This window comes from Varanus komodoensis, unplaced genomic scaffold (genome assembly GCF_004798865.1).
Source record: "Varanus komodoensis strain SLA01 unplaced genomic scaffold, ASM479886v1 scaffold43, whole genome shotgun sequence".
Taxonomy (NCBI): Eukaryota; Metazoa; Chordata; class Lepidosauria; order Squamata; family Varanidae; genus Varanus; species Varanus komodoensis.
The window spans coordinates 8,328,695-8,343,300 of record NW_025335985.1 but is presented as its reverse complement, the minus strand read 5'-3'; the positions used below and the strand labels follow the sequence as shown (position 1 = coordinate 8,343,300).

Genomic DNA, 14,606 nt, shown 5'->3' with positions numbered 1-14,606 from the left:
GAGGGCCCGAGGGCGGCTCTCCGCCTGCACCGCAGTGGCCACGCTCCCGGGCCCGCCTGCTGTCCCGTGAAGGCAGCAGCCGCTCAGGACGCCCCGGAAAGGGAACACCGGAGCCCCGGCTCCTGAGCGAGGCGGAGGGGCCGCACCAGCCTGGAAAGCGCCTCTGGCCAAGACATGCTCACGCCCCACCAGTGGGGCACCACCCTGAACCACCCCACATGCCCAGGGCCTGGGGCAAGAGCTGGGGCAGGTTGTGCCATTCCAGCAGCCGAGACACAAACGCTCCAGGGAAACCAATTTATTCAAGGCATCCTCAGAAGTTGGTCCGATCCACCCGTCCTCCCTCCCTCCATGGATTCCCTGACAGCTTTCAGTGGCAGCTTGCTGGCGTATCAAAATTACAAAAGGCGAGGAAGCCTCAGCGAGCGGGAGGGCCGCGAAAGGGGCCGGGCGCAGTGGCGGGAGCGGTGCCGTGGGCAAGGCGGCTGCCCCGTCCGGGCTGGGGCAGGGCGGCCAGGCCCCTCTGGCCCACGGGGACAGGCACTTGGGAAAGCGAGCAGCAGCAGCGGGGGCCGTGGCGGGAGCGCGGTGGCGGGGGGCCCACGCCCACCGGGAAGAGGCGCCCCGGCTTAAGGCAAAGAGGTGGCTGGCGCAGGGGCGGGCCGGGGCGGGGCACCCCCCCACATTGCACAGTCAGGCTGGGGGGCCGACCCACGCCGGGCCCCTCGCACAGGTGAGCAGGCCACGCGCGGGCCAAGGCACGAGGAAGGGGGGCTCCCGGGGGGCGAGGCGCAGCCGCCTCCCCCACTCCTGCGTAGGCAGTCCAGGAGGGGCGAGGGCACCGTGTGGCTGGTGCAGTGAGTGGACGTGGCTGGCGTGGCGCAGGCCCGGCGTGCCCAGCGTGGTGGGGCAGGAGGGGGCTAGGCCGGCCCTCGCTCGGGAGCACCGGCATTGGGGGACACGGCCAGCGGCGCAGGCACAGCGTGGCGGCGGCTCAGTTCTGCCCTTCGTCCCGCAGCTCCGATGGCAGGAACTTGTACTGCTGCTGCCGGATCAGGGCCAGCTTCTTGCGCGCCTCCTCCAGCTCCCGCTCCTTGCGCAGCATCTCCTCCTGGGCCGCGATGATCTGAGGGGAGGAAGGCGAGCATGCGCTGCCCTGGTGCTCTCCGCCCCAGGACTGCCCCAGGCCCTTCCTGCCCCCAGCCCCCCGCCTGGGGCTGCAGCCAGGCCAGACCCTCACCTGCGCGATGCCCCCGACCATCCTCTCCTTCACAATCACGGTCTCGTTCTCCTGCTCCTGGAAGGCGGCGGCCTTCTGAGCCGCCTTCACCAGGTGGTCGGACGCTCTCTTCACGGCGTTGCCCGCAGCCTGGACAGGGGAGTGACCCGTGGGAAAAGGCTCGGCCCGCCAGGAGGGCGTCCCCTCGGCGGGGCGGCAGCAGCTCAGAGGAGGTGCGCAGGCCACGCCAGCCCCCTCCCTGGAGGCGGCCACGTCGGGTGGGGGGCGCAAGGGCAGCAGAGGGCCAGCCACCTTGTCCCCAGCATCAGCCGCCCGTGCACCCAGCACAGCCTCCTCGGGCCGGCACGGGGCGCAGAGACCCCACACCTGGCCCTGTGCTGAGGGGAGGCTGGCCTTGATCGCCTGCCAGCGCCTCCGGCTCAGCCCCCCACCAGCCGGGCCCAGGCGGCCCCTGCAGGGCCTCCCCGCAAGCCCCATCTGCACTCACCTGCAGGCGCTTCATGGCCTCCGAGTCCTGGTCGGCCTTGACCTTGCAGGCCACCAGCAGCTGGGCGGTGGAGGCGGCCACCTGCTTGGCCGAGGAGATGAGCTTCTCCTCGCTGGCGTGGCCCTGCACGGCGGCGTTGGCGGCCTCGCACAGGTTGTTTGTGGCGGCTGCGACCATCCGGGCCTGGGCAGGGAGAGGGGAGGGCGCTGCGGGAGGGCCGGGCCAGCGGCACGGAGGTGTGGCAAGGGCCCTTGGGCCTCGCGTGCCCACCACTTGGGCTGCTCCACGGGGAGCCCCCGAGCACCTCGGAGCGCGCCATCCCGGCCACGGGGGCCCTCCAGCGAGCGGCCAGCCAGTGGCATTCGCGCCCACCTAGAGCGCCTGTGCACACGGCGGCTGCAGCTCCATCCCTGGCGGCCTCCCTCAGACCCTGGGGAAGACGAGGTTGCCAAAGAGGGCGGGAGGGCGGACTGCCAGGAGCAAGCGGGGCCGGCTGCACAGAGGGCCACGCCGGAGGGCCCCTTCCCTGGGGCCCCTTTAGGAGCCGCCCCCCCCCGCCTTGCCTCGTCTCAGGGGCAGGGACGGCATGTCGTTCCGTCCACAGGGCCCCCGAGGCTTGGGCGGGGGCACAGCAGGAACGGGGTGCTCTCGGACCCGGGGGGGGGGTGCCACATCAGAGCCCGGGGAACTTACTGCTGAAATGAGGCCTTGGGACCACTGTCCGTCATCCAGGGCATTGGCTGGGATAGCGCCCACCTGCAGGGAGAAGGCGTGGGTGAGGCCACGAGCCACCGGGAGGCGCGACCGCTCCCCCGCACCCACCTCCGTGGCTCACCTTCCCCTGGGCCACGAGCTCCCTCTGCGCGGCCGAGGCGGCCTTCACCAGGGCGCTGGTGGCCGCGGCGATGGACTTGGCCGCTTCCAGGATCTGCTCCTCGAAGTTCAGGCTCTCGTCCGCCTGCTGCTGGGACAGAGGGTGCGGAGAGGGGTCAGTCCACGCAGGGCCCCACGGGGTGCCCCCCGCAGCACCCCGCGGCCGAGCGAGAGCGGAGTGCCGTGGCGCATGCGCCCAGCCTGCGGGCCACCTGCTGGTACGGTGGGCTGGCGGCCGAGGGGCCGAGGGACCGGACCAGGCAGTCCCCCGGCCTGACCCGCCTGCCTCCAAATCCCACTTCGCACAGCGGGACCTCCGTGCCGAGCGGCTAAGTGGGGGCGGGCGCCCGGGCGCAGGGGCGCTTATCTGCTGCACAGCAGTCGATCGCGGTGGAGAAGCCGAGAAGGGCACGTCTGAGGCGGCCTCTCCTCCTAACCAAGGGGGCGTCCTGCTGCCCGGAGGGAAGGCCCCTCCCGTGGCATCGCCAAGGCACGACCAGGGCACTTCCGGAGACGTGCAAATGCTCTCTGCTTCGCTCACGAAAGCCAGAGCAGCAACGGAGGAACCTGCCTTTCTGCACTGAAACCACCCCCAGCGCAGCCGAGAGGCGCAGCGGCGGCAGCTCTGGGGCCTGCTTCTCTATCTGCGGAGAGGCCGGCTGCCTTCACTCCCTGCCCTGCAAGATGGGGGGGCACCGGAGTCCCGGGGGGCGGCTGGCGACGAGGTCGCCAGGGGCCTCTCCTTCCTGGCCTTCGGGGAGGCAGCAGGGCTGGGCCAAGGCGGGGCCGCCGTCCTGCTCGCACCCGCAGGGCCGCTTGCCACACAGCCGTGCCAAAGGCCGGGCCGAGCCGTGGGCGCTGGGAGCGCCTGCACACGGGGGGCTGGTGGGGGAGCCCCCTGCCGCTCCCCCCCCCGCTCCAGCTCTTCCCTAGCCACGTGGCCACGACCACGGCAGCCCCCAGATGTCCTCGCTCGGGGGGAGGGAGTCAAAGCCCCAGGCCAGAGGGGAGCCGGCACGGGCGGGAGACCACCTTGGGCTTGGCCCGCGGCTTCAGCTGCTCCAGCTTTTTAGCAGCCGCCTCGATCGCAGCCGCTGCGCCCAGCAACTCGTTCTCCGCGATGACCGTGGGGTCCTCTGGGTCGACCCATTCTGTGCCTGGAAGAGCAGAGAAGTGGTCAAAGTGCGGCAGCCCCCCCCCCCCCCCCCCCCCGCGACCACAGATGCCCCGCGCGGCCCGCCAGAGGACGGGCGACCGCTTCGGATGTGCACCGGGCTCTCCTGGCTTCCGGCCTGGCACCACAGGTCCGCTGCCCCGGCAGGCTCCCCTGCAGAGGGGGGGGCGGGGGGGGGACCTACCCTTCATGGCTTCGGCGGCCTGGATGAGCTCGGTCACGGAGCCGGCCACCCGCTTGGAGTAGCTGGCCAGCTGCTGCTTCAGGTCATGGCTTGGCTTCTGCAGGATCTGGGGCAACAGGGAGAGGCGTCAGGGCCCAGCCTGCAGGGCAACGCAAGCACCCCAGCCCCCCGGTCCGGCCCTTCACTGGCTGGAGGGAGAAGCACCGAGGGTGGCTGGGGGGGCGGGAAGGGACCGCCCCCCGCCCCCCGCCCCAGACAACCCCGGGACTGCTGCAGCGGGCGGGTGGTCAGTCCCTCGCCCGGCATGTTGGCTCTCAGGAAGGCACGGGCAAGAGAGCCCCAGGAGGCCCACGGGAAGAGGCTCGGGAGCCACAGGTGGGGCAGGAGGAGTGCCAGCAGCGCCTGCAGGGAGGCGGCCCGGGGCAAGTGGGGGACGGCCCGCAACAGCCCTCTCCGCGGGCCACTGGCCGACCGGGGACTCGCACGTGCTGCCCCCGCTCACTCCCAGCACCAGAGGGCCTCTCCCCGAGGGCCAGCCAGGCCCCTGCCGGCCACCTGGGGCTCTGCAGTGGCCCGAGGAGAGTTTCTGCAGGCCGGGGGACCAGCCTTCCCACCTGGAAGCATCCATGAGCCGGGCCAGCACTCTGCCCCCGGGTGCTGCCCCCAGTCCCTCGGCTGCCCCTCCGGGGGGGCTGCAGGATGGCGACTGTGCCCAGCACCCGCCAGGGAGGGGATTAGACACACTGAAGCTGGAACTCGCTCCCGGCAGCCATCAAGAGCGGCACCCCAGCAGGGCACGGCACGGCACGGCACAACAGCAGCCCTTCCAAGGGTGCAGCGCTAAAGGGGCCTGTCAGTCCATGCAGAGGAGGTGGGTGGCCAGGGCTGGAGCCACCGAGGGGCCGACATCCTTCGAGCCACGCCGGGCAGATGCGCCGCAAGGATGTGGCTTCCTCGCCCCTTTCCACGCCCTCCGGGCGGGACCCGGCCCTCCCCTCCCGCCGTGCTCGCAGACCGGGGGCACACGCTCTCATGCCGTGCACGCCCATACTCACCGGCTGCCGAGAAGAGGAAGGAACGAGAGAGAGGTGAGAAGGGAGGAGGCAAAGGAGGGGGCGGCAGAGGGTCCCCCGGATCAGCACCCGCGGGGCCACAGCAGAGGCAGCAAACCTACCACCAGCACGTGCTCCAGAAGTTCCAGGTAGCCGCTGGCACACTCCTTGCCGAAGCGCAGGGCCCGGTGCCGGACTTGGCCGCTCACCTCCGGGTGGTAGGCAGCCTCCTGGAGAGCACAGCTGTGAGGAGGCGCCCGCCGACCGGGGAAGCGCCCGCCCCAGCCCAGTGCGGGCAGAGCAGAGCAGAGCAGAGCGGGCAGAGGGGCCAGCCCGGCGGATGGGGCAGTGGTCACCCATGGGGCCGGGCCGGGCCGGGCCGGGCCGGGCCGGGCCAGGCCGGCCTTCAGGGCACTGCCACGCAGGGACCGCGGCCCCCCTCCCTCCCCCCTCCCCATGCCCGCGCTTGCCAAGGGCCCGGAGGGGAGGCCGTCGCTTCACTGGAGGAAGGCCTGCTGGCGCCTCACCAGCCTTGCCTGGGCTGAGGCGGGAGCAGCCCCCCACTCGTGGGAACTCGCTGCACAGGCAGGGGCTGGCCGGCAGCGGGACCCCCGGCTCCCCCACACGGGCTGTATCAGCGAAGCCCCCGGCTGGGGGGCCTGGCCCGGCCCCCTTGGCAGAGGAGGCACTCCCTCCGCAGGCGAGGCACCCCCGGTCCCCCCCCCCCTGCGGCCCCACCTTGCAGGAGCGTAGCATGTCGGCAATGGCCCGCCGGCTCAGGTTGGCCGTGGCGATCACGTCCTCTTGCCGGCAGGAGTTGCCGGCTGCCACGGCCTTGGCCGTCGCCATGGTGATGCCTTTGGTCATGCGGATGAAGTCCTCTGGCGTCGAGGTCTTCGCAGGGGGTACAGGGGAGCAGAAGACCTGGGGCAGAACAGCCTGGGTGAGCGGGGGGGGGGGGGGGGGGGGGGGAGGCGGGGGCCACGCGTGGGCACGCGGCCCCGGCGGTAGCACTCACAGCGAGCTCCTGGCGGATGTGCTCGATGGTGGCCTCCAGCGCACGCGTCCCCTTGGTGGCCTCGTCCTCCACAGCCTTGACCGTCTTGAGCAGCGACGTGACGTTGGTGACCATCACCTGCCAAGCACGCGGCCACGAGATGCTCAGGCTCGAGCCGGGCGAGGGGCTGCCGGGGAGGCCTAGGCCCCTGCCCCGCGCCCCCGGGCACGGCCCACACCCACCTTGGCGGAGCTCTTCAGCTGGTAGACGGCGGGGTCATCCCCGGACTTGCCCGCAGCGGCCTTCGTGGCGCCGATCAGGTCCCCGAGGGCCTTGGCCACGTCCTTCACGGCATTGATCAGGACCACCTGAGCGAGAGGGGAGCCGGGTGAGGGGGTGTCCTGCCGGCAGGAGGGGCCCAGGGCCGGAGCTGCCCCCCGCGGCTGCCTGACCTGAGTCTCGGGGTCCTCGGAGCCCAGGCTGGCGGCCCCCAGCTTCACCACCTCGGCCAGGCGCGTGATGGTCGCGACAGAGGACTGGGCCGCCTGGGCCAGCTTCTCCTGGCTCGCCGTGGCGTTCTGCACCAGCACCTTGGTGTCCTCCACCAGCGCCTTCGCCGTCTTCAGGATGCCTTCCCTGCCGAGGGAGGGCGATTCAGAGCAGGTGGGAGGGCGATTCAGAGCAGGTGGGAGGGCGATTCAGAGCAGGTGGGAGGGCCCCTCCCTCTGAGCGGCCCCCCCCCTTGAGCAGCCCCCCCCTGGTGCGCTGGTGGCATACCTGTGGTCAGCAAAGGTCTCGGCGTTCTCGCGATTCAGGGTGCCCGCGGTGGCAAACATGATGGTGGTGTCCAGGTCCGCGATGATGCCGGAGACGGCGCTGGCTGCGGTGATGCAGGCCTGGGTGCCCCGGTTGCCTGCCTGGAGGGCTGCCAGCACGTGGGACACCTGCGGACGCACAGCACGCCGGCCTCAGCCCTCGAGCCCTCAGCCGTGTGGCAAGCCTGCCCACAGCAGCACCGGCGCCGCAGCAGGGAGCTTCCAGGTCAGAGCGGGCCTTCGGGCCGTGGAAGGACCGCGCATCCCAGGCTACCCCGTGCGAGAGCAGAAGGGAGGCCGGGATTGCAGAGAAAAGGCCAGGTACCCCCCACCCCCGCTGCCCGCTTAAGGAGACTGGGCAAAGCAGCCCATTGTCTCGAGACACCTGGAAATTGCCTGATCTGTCGCAGCTGGCAAACACGGCCAAGGAGCTCCCCTCTGAGACAGGGAAGCAACTGGCGAGGCCACCGAGAAGGAGCCCGGCACCTTCCAGCAACGGGCAGAGACCCGGGGAGCCTTCCTCCCAGGGTCAGAGAGAAACGGCAAGCACGGGAGGCTTTGGGAAGAGGCATTTGCGAGCTACGGACGCAAGCAGGGGCGGGCTCTGGCTCGCACCCGTCCCGGCCCCCTTCAGGCTACGGCCAAGAGAGAAACCGCACTGCAGGAAAGGCACGGCCCGCCTTCCCCGCTGGGCTCTGTTACACAGGAAGTGCCGCAGCTCCTCAGAGACTGAGCCAGCCTGGGACGCAACAGCAACATTTGCGGCCTAGGCAACACCGGGTGCAAAGCTGGGGCCCGCACTCGGTTCTCCTGCGGAATGAGCGCTCCTTCCTAAGTGCCTTGCGTGTGTGAAGGCGAAACCGGGGCTTGTGCTCTGTGGCTGCGCAAGCCGGCCGCCCCTGCCCAGGCCCCGGACCCTCAAGGCAACCTGGAGGGCGGCCCCCTCCCTGGCGGGCACACTGCTCCCCAAGGGGACAGCTGTCACGCTCCCCCGGCAGAGGGCCAGGCGGGCCGGGCCGCCGGGGGCTGGGGGCACGAGTGGGCGGGGGGTCCGGCGAGCGTGGCGGGGCAGGCACCTTCTCGGAGACGCGGCGGGCACACTCGATCAGCTCCTTCTTGGTGTAGGCGTCGCTGGGGCTGCACTGCAGGGCGCCAGCCTTGGTCACCAGCGCGGCGCAGCCGTGGCCCAGGTCCTGCACGCGGTTCTTGATGTGCGAGCCGATCTGAGGGGGCAGAGCGGGCGGGGGGTGGGCTCTTCCGAAGGCGGAAAGCCCGGCGCTGCACGGAACCCGCCGGCACCCCTTCCTCCTCCCCAGCACTGCAGCGTCGGGGCCCGTGCCCGCCGGGGCCCGCAGAGGCCAAATCCTTCCCAGCAAGGCTGTCGAGGGCGTCTCTGCCCCGGGCAGCAGGCAAGGGTGGCCCATCCTCTGCACCCCCGGTCGAGGAGGGCAGCCGTGGGGCAAGCCCCCAGTGCCCGCAACCGTTCCCTCTCTGCCACGTGCCCCGCCGGAGCCGGCGCGGCCCGGCCGCCCTCACCTCCTCGTTCTCGGCCGTGAGGGCAGCCGGCTTGGCTTGCAGGGCCAGCTGCCCGTAGTCACTGGTGAGCTGGCTGGCCAGCGTCCCCAGCGCGTCCGGGTTGGCGGAGGACTTGGTGACCTGCCGCAAGGGAGGAAGCACAAGGTGAGGCGGCAGGGAGGCCCCCAAAGCGCGGGGCGGACCGGCCAAGGGGGGTGGGGACCCCCTGGGAGGGGCAGCCCTGCCGCGGGACCTTCTCCCGGGAGCAGCTCCTCTGCTCCGCCTCACCATCTCCTGGACGGTCACCGCGATGGCCTTGGCAGTCTTCACCATGGTTGTCTGGTAGTCCACGAAAGTCCCCTCAGGCTCCCCCACCGGGCCCTCATCCAGCTGCACCGGGAGGGAGGGAGGGGGGTTACTCTACAGGCCAGCCACCCCCCGCTGCCCCCCGTCCACCCCGTTGCCTCCTTGCCCGCAGCAAGGGGGTGGGCAAGGGGCCCCGCTGGCTGGCTGTCCGTGCACTGCATGCGCCCCATGCCCAGCAACCCCGGGAGAGCGCGGCCCTCAGCCCACGGCGGGACAGGCCCGCTGGCTTTGTCCCCACTTCAGCAGGCCCCCGCTGCCCCCAGGAGCCGGGCGCCCTTGCCGGGACAGGGCCGAGAAGGCAGCTCAGCCGAGCCCGGCCGGTGACGCTGAAGGCAGCCCCCTGCCCAGGGCGCCGGGCCGGCCGTGGGCCCCCCATCCTGGGATCACTGCCCTGGCCCGCCCAGGCAGCCAGGCAGCCCTTCCGCTCGGAGGCATCGCTGCGGGGGCGCAGAGCCACCTCCACACCTGGCAAGGCTCTGCCCCAGTCTTCTTCCCCAGGTTCCCCGGGACGGCAGGCACCGGCTCCTCGTGTGGCGTGCGTGGAGGGCCGTGTGGCGCGGACGGCAGGGCGCGGGAGAGCACAGGCCCGGTGCGGCATCGCCCCCTCACCTGGTTGATCGCCTGCGTGATGGAGTCCACCATGCCGCCCACCACGCCCGCCGCGCTGGCTGCCTCGTTGAGGGTGGCCGTGAGGTCCTCCACCGCCTCCTTCATCATCTGCACGGCCTCCTCCAGGGCGTCCTGCGTCTGAGCCGCCTGCTGTGGGGAGAGGCTCGTTTCACGTGCTGTGGAAGGGAGGGGAGGGGAGGGGAGGGGAGGGGAGGGGCGGCCAGGGGCGGCCCTCCCCACACGGCGTGGCTGTGCTCCGCCGAGCCAGGCCTGCTCCCCGCCGGGCACCAGGCCAGCCCTGCAGCCCCGGTGGCGGACCCCCCGTGGCACCTTGGGGTTCCCCCCAGCCTCCTTGGCCGTGTAGAGCATCTGGAGCGCGGACTCGGCCAGCGTCTTGGTCTGGTCCAGGAGGTTCATCTGCTGCTGGTGGTTGAGCATCTTGGAGGCCGCGCCCACGGCGGCCAGCACCAGCGGCTCGAAGTACTGCGCCAGCTGCGCCACCTGCGGGGGACACGGGAGGCCACGCTGGTGGAGGGCGGCTCCTGTCGGACTGGGCAGGGCCAGGTGTGCCTCCAGCACGACGCCAGCGCCGACCGAGGGGAGCACCGTGCCCACCCTCCCCTCCTGCGCAGTGAGCCGCCCCGGAGGGACCAGGGCAGCACTGCTGCTTGGGGAAGGGCCTTCGAGCCCCCGCTACTGAGGAAGAGAGGAACTCCTCCTCTTCCTCCTTCTCGGGGTGCCCGCCAGGACCAGCTCAGCTTGGTCAACAGCAGCTGGGCTGGGACTGCTGCAGAGGCAGCCCGCAAAAGGGACCTGGCGCCGCCCCTTGTCTTCACGTGCTCGAGGTACCCCTGGAGGCTGTCTCAGTTGATGCCCCCCGAGCACCAGCCCTTGCCCACCAGGCCCCATAAAATGACCCCCTCGGCCCCACACATCCTGCCTAACCGCCTCGCTGCCCCCTTGCTCTGCGGCTCCAGCCAGGCCTGCTGCGCACTGCGCCCCCAGCCTGCATGCCAAGGCCCTGCGGGAAAAGGACTGGGCTGACAGAGGAGCGCTACTCTCTCGGCCTTAGCCCAGCGCTGGCCTCACAGAGTCAAGCACCGCTAGAGGAGCCCTCTGGAGCCAACCCCGCTGCTGTGGGTACGAAGTCACACCATCCCATTTGGGGACCATTGGGATGCTTGTTGAATGTCTCCGGCGAAGAAGAGCCCACAACTCGCCCAGCTCACAAGTCCCGCGGCCCCACTGCGCCGACAGCCAGGGAATTCCTCCAGGGGCCTCGTTTCTCTTCCCTTAAGTCTGTTGCTCCAAGGACGAATAGTGTTACTCCATTGCACTCCGCAGTGGGCGGCAAGAGAGCTTCCGCTTCCTTTTTGTGAGCCCCTCGGGCACCTGTCGAGTGCTCTCCTCTCTCCCCTCACTCTGCCCTTCTTGAGGCTGAACATGCCCAGTTCTCAATCCGTCCTCAGAGGGGTTTGCCCCCAGTCCCTGAAGCATCCGTGCTCCCCTCCTCGTTCCCCTTCTAGCTTCCCTGCATCTCTTTTGAACCTGGCTGCACAGAACTGGCTCCAGGTGAGGTCTGACAAGTGCCGAGCATAGTGGAACTCGACCGTTACATCTTTGGAAGGGAGGCTTCGGTTTCTGCAGCCTGAATTAGTGCTGGCCCCTTCTGCAGGCCCATCACACCGCTGGCTCGTATTTAGCTTGAGATCTGCAAGAGCCCAACCGGAGGGACGTCCCTGCCTCCCCTGGGAGCAGCCAGGACCGCTCCCTTTTCTGCTCCCGCCTCTTTGCTGGCCCTGCCTCTGGCACTTGCCTTGTGCCCAAGCTGGGAAGCCTCGGCTCGCGCTGCACCAGCCACGGGCTCAATGAGGTTGCTGATCTCCTGCACAGCTGTGAGCATCTGGTTGTGCAAGGCCTGGAAGGAGAGGAGAAGATGGCTGAGCTCCCAGTAGGGCCAGAGGCGAGGCAAGCGCCAGCCTGGCGGCCAGCAGGTGTTTCTGGGGGCAGGGGACCCCCAGCAGCGCAGGCAGCTGCAGCAGCTCCACCGCCTGGGACCCCCGCAGCAGCCAACCTCCTCCCCCGAGAGGAGCAGGCGAGGTGAGTCCTGCCTGCTCCCAGAGGGCCCTTTCAGGCTGCCCCCGATCCACCTGGGAGAAACGGGCGCCCACGAAGACCTGGCACAGCCTCCGAGGCACGGGGGTGGCCAGAGACTGCTTGAGATGGGGAGGGGAGGGGAGGGGAACCACAGAGGGTTCATCCTCGCGCAGGGGTGCCTGCCCGCCAGGGATGAGGGTCCCATGCAGCACCGGGCTTCACGTCTTCAGGAAAAGCTGCATGAGGCGTCCACCGCCCACCTGCCCCACGGCAGACGCGGATCCTCACCTCCTGGGAGATGCCTTCACGGGGAGCCAGCTGCTGGCTGATGGCGGCCAGCGAGGCCTGGTCCAAGTCCCGGATGCACCTGGCCAGCAGCCCGACAGCCTCGTCACACTCCCGCTGGCCCGGAGCCTTGTCTCTGAGGGAACAGCCGCCAGCAGCAGGATCGCGGGGGGCCCACGCCCAGGGCTCCCCTGGCCCTCTTTCCAGGGCCGCAGGACTGTTCCCCTCACTAGTCCACCCCCCCCCCCCCGCAGCCCTGCTGCATCCAGGGCAGGATTTGGCCACGGGGGAATTGTGGAGGGCACCGCGACACGCCGGAAGTCAGCCCTGGCTGTGCCTGGCAAGAGCTGGGCAGGATGCCGGGAGCAGGCCACGCCTTGGCCAAGCCGGGACTCCACAGCTCCATGGGCTCTGGGCCGGTCTGGCGGAGCCAGGGACATGGCAGGCCTCGGGGGCTGCCGGAGGCCCTGCGCTCACCTCATGTTGGTGATGAGCTTCTTGATGGAGTCGGAAACAGTGCGGGAATGCCCGGCCAGCACGGACCACTTGGGCGGGTCCTTGGGGTTGACGGCCAGCGAGCGGGCGGTCTGGATGAGGCCGGCAGAGCTCTCGAGCATGGTCTTGGCCGAGGAGACGATGGGCTCCATGGCTCGGCGGCCCTGCAGGAGGAGAGGCGGGATGACCGGTGGCGGCGCTGGGAGGGCTCGCGAAGCCCTCTTTCCGCAAGAGGGGGCTGCTCTCCGGCTCCCCGGCCATCCTCGCGGGGGGGGTCTCCAGGGGGCTGGCCCCACTGGCCGCAGCACACACACTCGGGCACCCTCCCTCTCACCTCCAGGCTGATCTCAGCAGGAACGGTCGCAAACTCCGGGTTGGAGGCGAAGGCCGTCAGGTTGTCCACTGCCTCTACCAAGGGGGCTGTGGCTTCGCGGCAATGCTCGCGGTTCTCTGGAGTAAAAGCCCCGTCCAGAGCCTGGAGGGAGACATACAGTGCCCGCCTTTACCTTCCTTCGGCAGGTGGATCCCGTGGGCCCAGCCCAGAGCTCTGGCTCAGCCTAGCCCAGCTGGCCCAGTAATGCGAAGACGCTTGCCCAGCCTGCCACGAGGGACAGAGCAGCCCTGGGCGGACAGGCTGGCTCGGCTGAGCTGCATGGAAAAAACATGCAGCGCAGTGGGGGGCTTTACATACATTTTTATTACTGGTTTCAAAAGGCTGATCACAAATCCACAAGCAACATGGACTGGTTACCCCCTCCTGCAGGTCACTGAGAGAAAGGCTGAACAGAGCTGCCCCCAGAGCTGAGCCCGGGGGACTCCGCTTGCCACCGGCTGCCATCCAGCTGATTCCCCACTGACAGCCACCCTCGGCCTTGCAGTCCGTCCACCAGGCCCTAACCCAGCGAGGGGGAACCTTTTACAGACCAAGTGCCCAAACTGTAACCCAAAACACACTGTTGATCGCAAAGTGCCAACACTACAATAAAACGTGAACAGAGAGATGTTTTTTTAGTAAAAAAAACCTCACAGCATGTCCAAGCAAATATACATATATACTTGGCAACTCAATGACCGGCCCTGCAGAAGCTCAGACAAAGCGGGGCTAATTAGCAATGGCTCGTGATGTCAACCTTCCCGAGCATAAGCATGGCCCATGCGTGTGCTGTTACACGATGCGCATGAGCTGGGTGAATGGCACACTCTGGCACACGTACCATAGGTTCATCACGACTGCCCTAACCCAAAAGGGGATGAAGGCTCCATTGAAAAAAGGGCAAGTTTGAAAAACCTTCCTTGAGTAGCTTTTTCGGCAAAGCTCAATATTTCTGCCCCTTCTAAACACATTCCAACAATCAAAATGAGGCATGGAAACCTCGTATTAGAAACCCCAAGCCTACACTGCTGGACACCCATAACCCAAATAGAGGGTGAAAGTTCCATTGAAAATAATGCAATTTTCACAAATCCTTGAGTGGCTTTTTCTGCACAGCTCAAGACTTCTGCCCATTCTAAACCAATTCCAACCATCACAATCAGCACTGGACACTTCGTTTTCCTAACCCTACCCTGGTGCACACCCCTAACCCTAATATAGGGTGAAAGTTCCACTGAAAAGAGGGCCATTTTGAAAAAGCCTCCCTTGAGTAGCTTTTTCTGCGTATCTCAACATTTCTGCCCATGCTAAACACATTCCAAGCATCAAAACCATGCCAGGGCACCTCATTTTTCTAACTCTAACCCTACCCTGGTGCACACCCCTAACCCTAATACAGGGCGAAAGCTCCACGGAACAGAGGGCCATTTTGAAAAAGCCTCCCTTGAGTAGCTTTTTCTGCATAGCTCAACCTTTCTGTCCATCCTGAACATATTCCAAGCATCAAAACCATGCCAGGACACCTCGTTTTTCTAACCCTAACCCTAACCCTACCCTGGTGCACACCCCTAACCCAAATACAGGGTGATAGTTTTATTGAAAATAATTTTATTTTCAGAAAGACTTCCTTGAGTAGCTTTTTCTGTACAGCTCAATATCTCTGCCCATTCTAAACACATTCCAACCGTCAAAATCAGCCCTGGACACCTTGTTTTACTAACCCTAACCCTACCCTGGTGCACCCCCACAATCCTAATACACGGTGAAAGTTCCATTGAAATAATGCAATTTTCAGAAAGCCTTCCTTGAGTAGCATTTTCTTCATAGCTCGACATTTCTGCCCATTCTAAACACATTCCAACTGTCAGAATCATTCCAGGGCACCTCATTTTTCCAACCCTAACCCTACCCTGGTGCACCCCCCAACCCTAATACAGAGGGAAAGTTCCACTGAATATAATGCAATTTTGAAAAAGCCTTTCTTGAGCCGCTTTTTCTTGACAGCTCAACATTTCTGCCCATTCTAAGCACATTCCAATCATCA

General features: G+C 67.6%; 1 protein-coding gene across 5 annotated transcripts in view; it reads right to left on the bottom strand.

Moving 5' to 3' along the window:
* Nucleotides 1–283: 283 nt before the first annotated feature.
* TLN1 (talin 1) overlaps nt 284–14,606 on the bottom strand; it is a 38,115-nt gene continuing 23,792 nt past the window's right edge. For 3 of the 5 annotated variants that reach the window (XM_044443889.1, XM_044443890.1, XM_044443892.1), the window contains 22 exons: nt 12,524–12,664; nt 12,172–12,353; nt 11,698–11,830; nt 11,129–11,230; nt 9,643–9,813; nt 9,313–9,462; nt 8,626–8,727; nt 8,359–8,478; nt 7,899–8,045; nt 6,785–6,951; nt 6,460–6,643; nt 6,250–6,375; nt 6,029–6,145; nt 5,749–5,934; nt 5,133–5,240; nt 3,959–4,064; nt 3,633–3,757; nt 2,563–2,688; nt 2,421–2,483; nt 1,728–1,910; nt 1,241–1,369; nt 284–1,126 (listed from right to left, as the gene is read on the bottom strand). In XM_044443889.1, the coding sequence (XP_044299824.1) occupies nt 995–1,126; nt 1,241–1,369; nt 1,728–1,910; nt 2,421–2,483; nt 2,563–2,688; nt 3,633–3,757; nt 3,959–4,064; nt 5,133–5,240; nt 5,749–5,934; nt 6,029–6,145; nt 6,250–6,375; nt 6,460–6,643; nt 6,785–6,951; nt 7,899–8,045; nt 8,359–8,478; nt 8,626–8,727; nt 9,313–9,462; nt 9,643–9,813; nt 11,129–11,230; nt 11,698–11,830; nt 12,172–12,353; nt 12,524–12,664 (3,000 nt within the window). In that variant the 3' untranslated portion in view covers nt 284–994. The remainder of the gene's footprint in view (nt 1,127–1,240; nt 1,370–1,727; nt 1,911–2,420; nt 2,484–2,562; nt 2,689–3,632; nt 3,758–3,958; nt 4,065–5,132; nt 5,241–5,748; nt 5,935–6,028; nt 6,146–6,249; nt 6,376–6,459; nt 6,644–6,784; nt 6,952–7,898; nt 8,046–8,358; nt 8,479–8,625; nt 8,728–9,312; nt 9,463–9,642; nt 9,814–11,128; nt 11,231–11,697; nt 11,831–12,171; nt 12,354–12,523; nt 12,665–14,606) is intronic. The other 2 variants (XM_044443891.1, XM_044443893.1) reach the window with 1 other exon arrangement.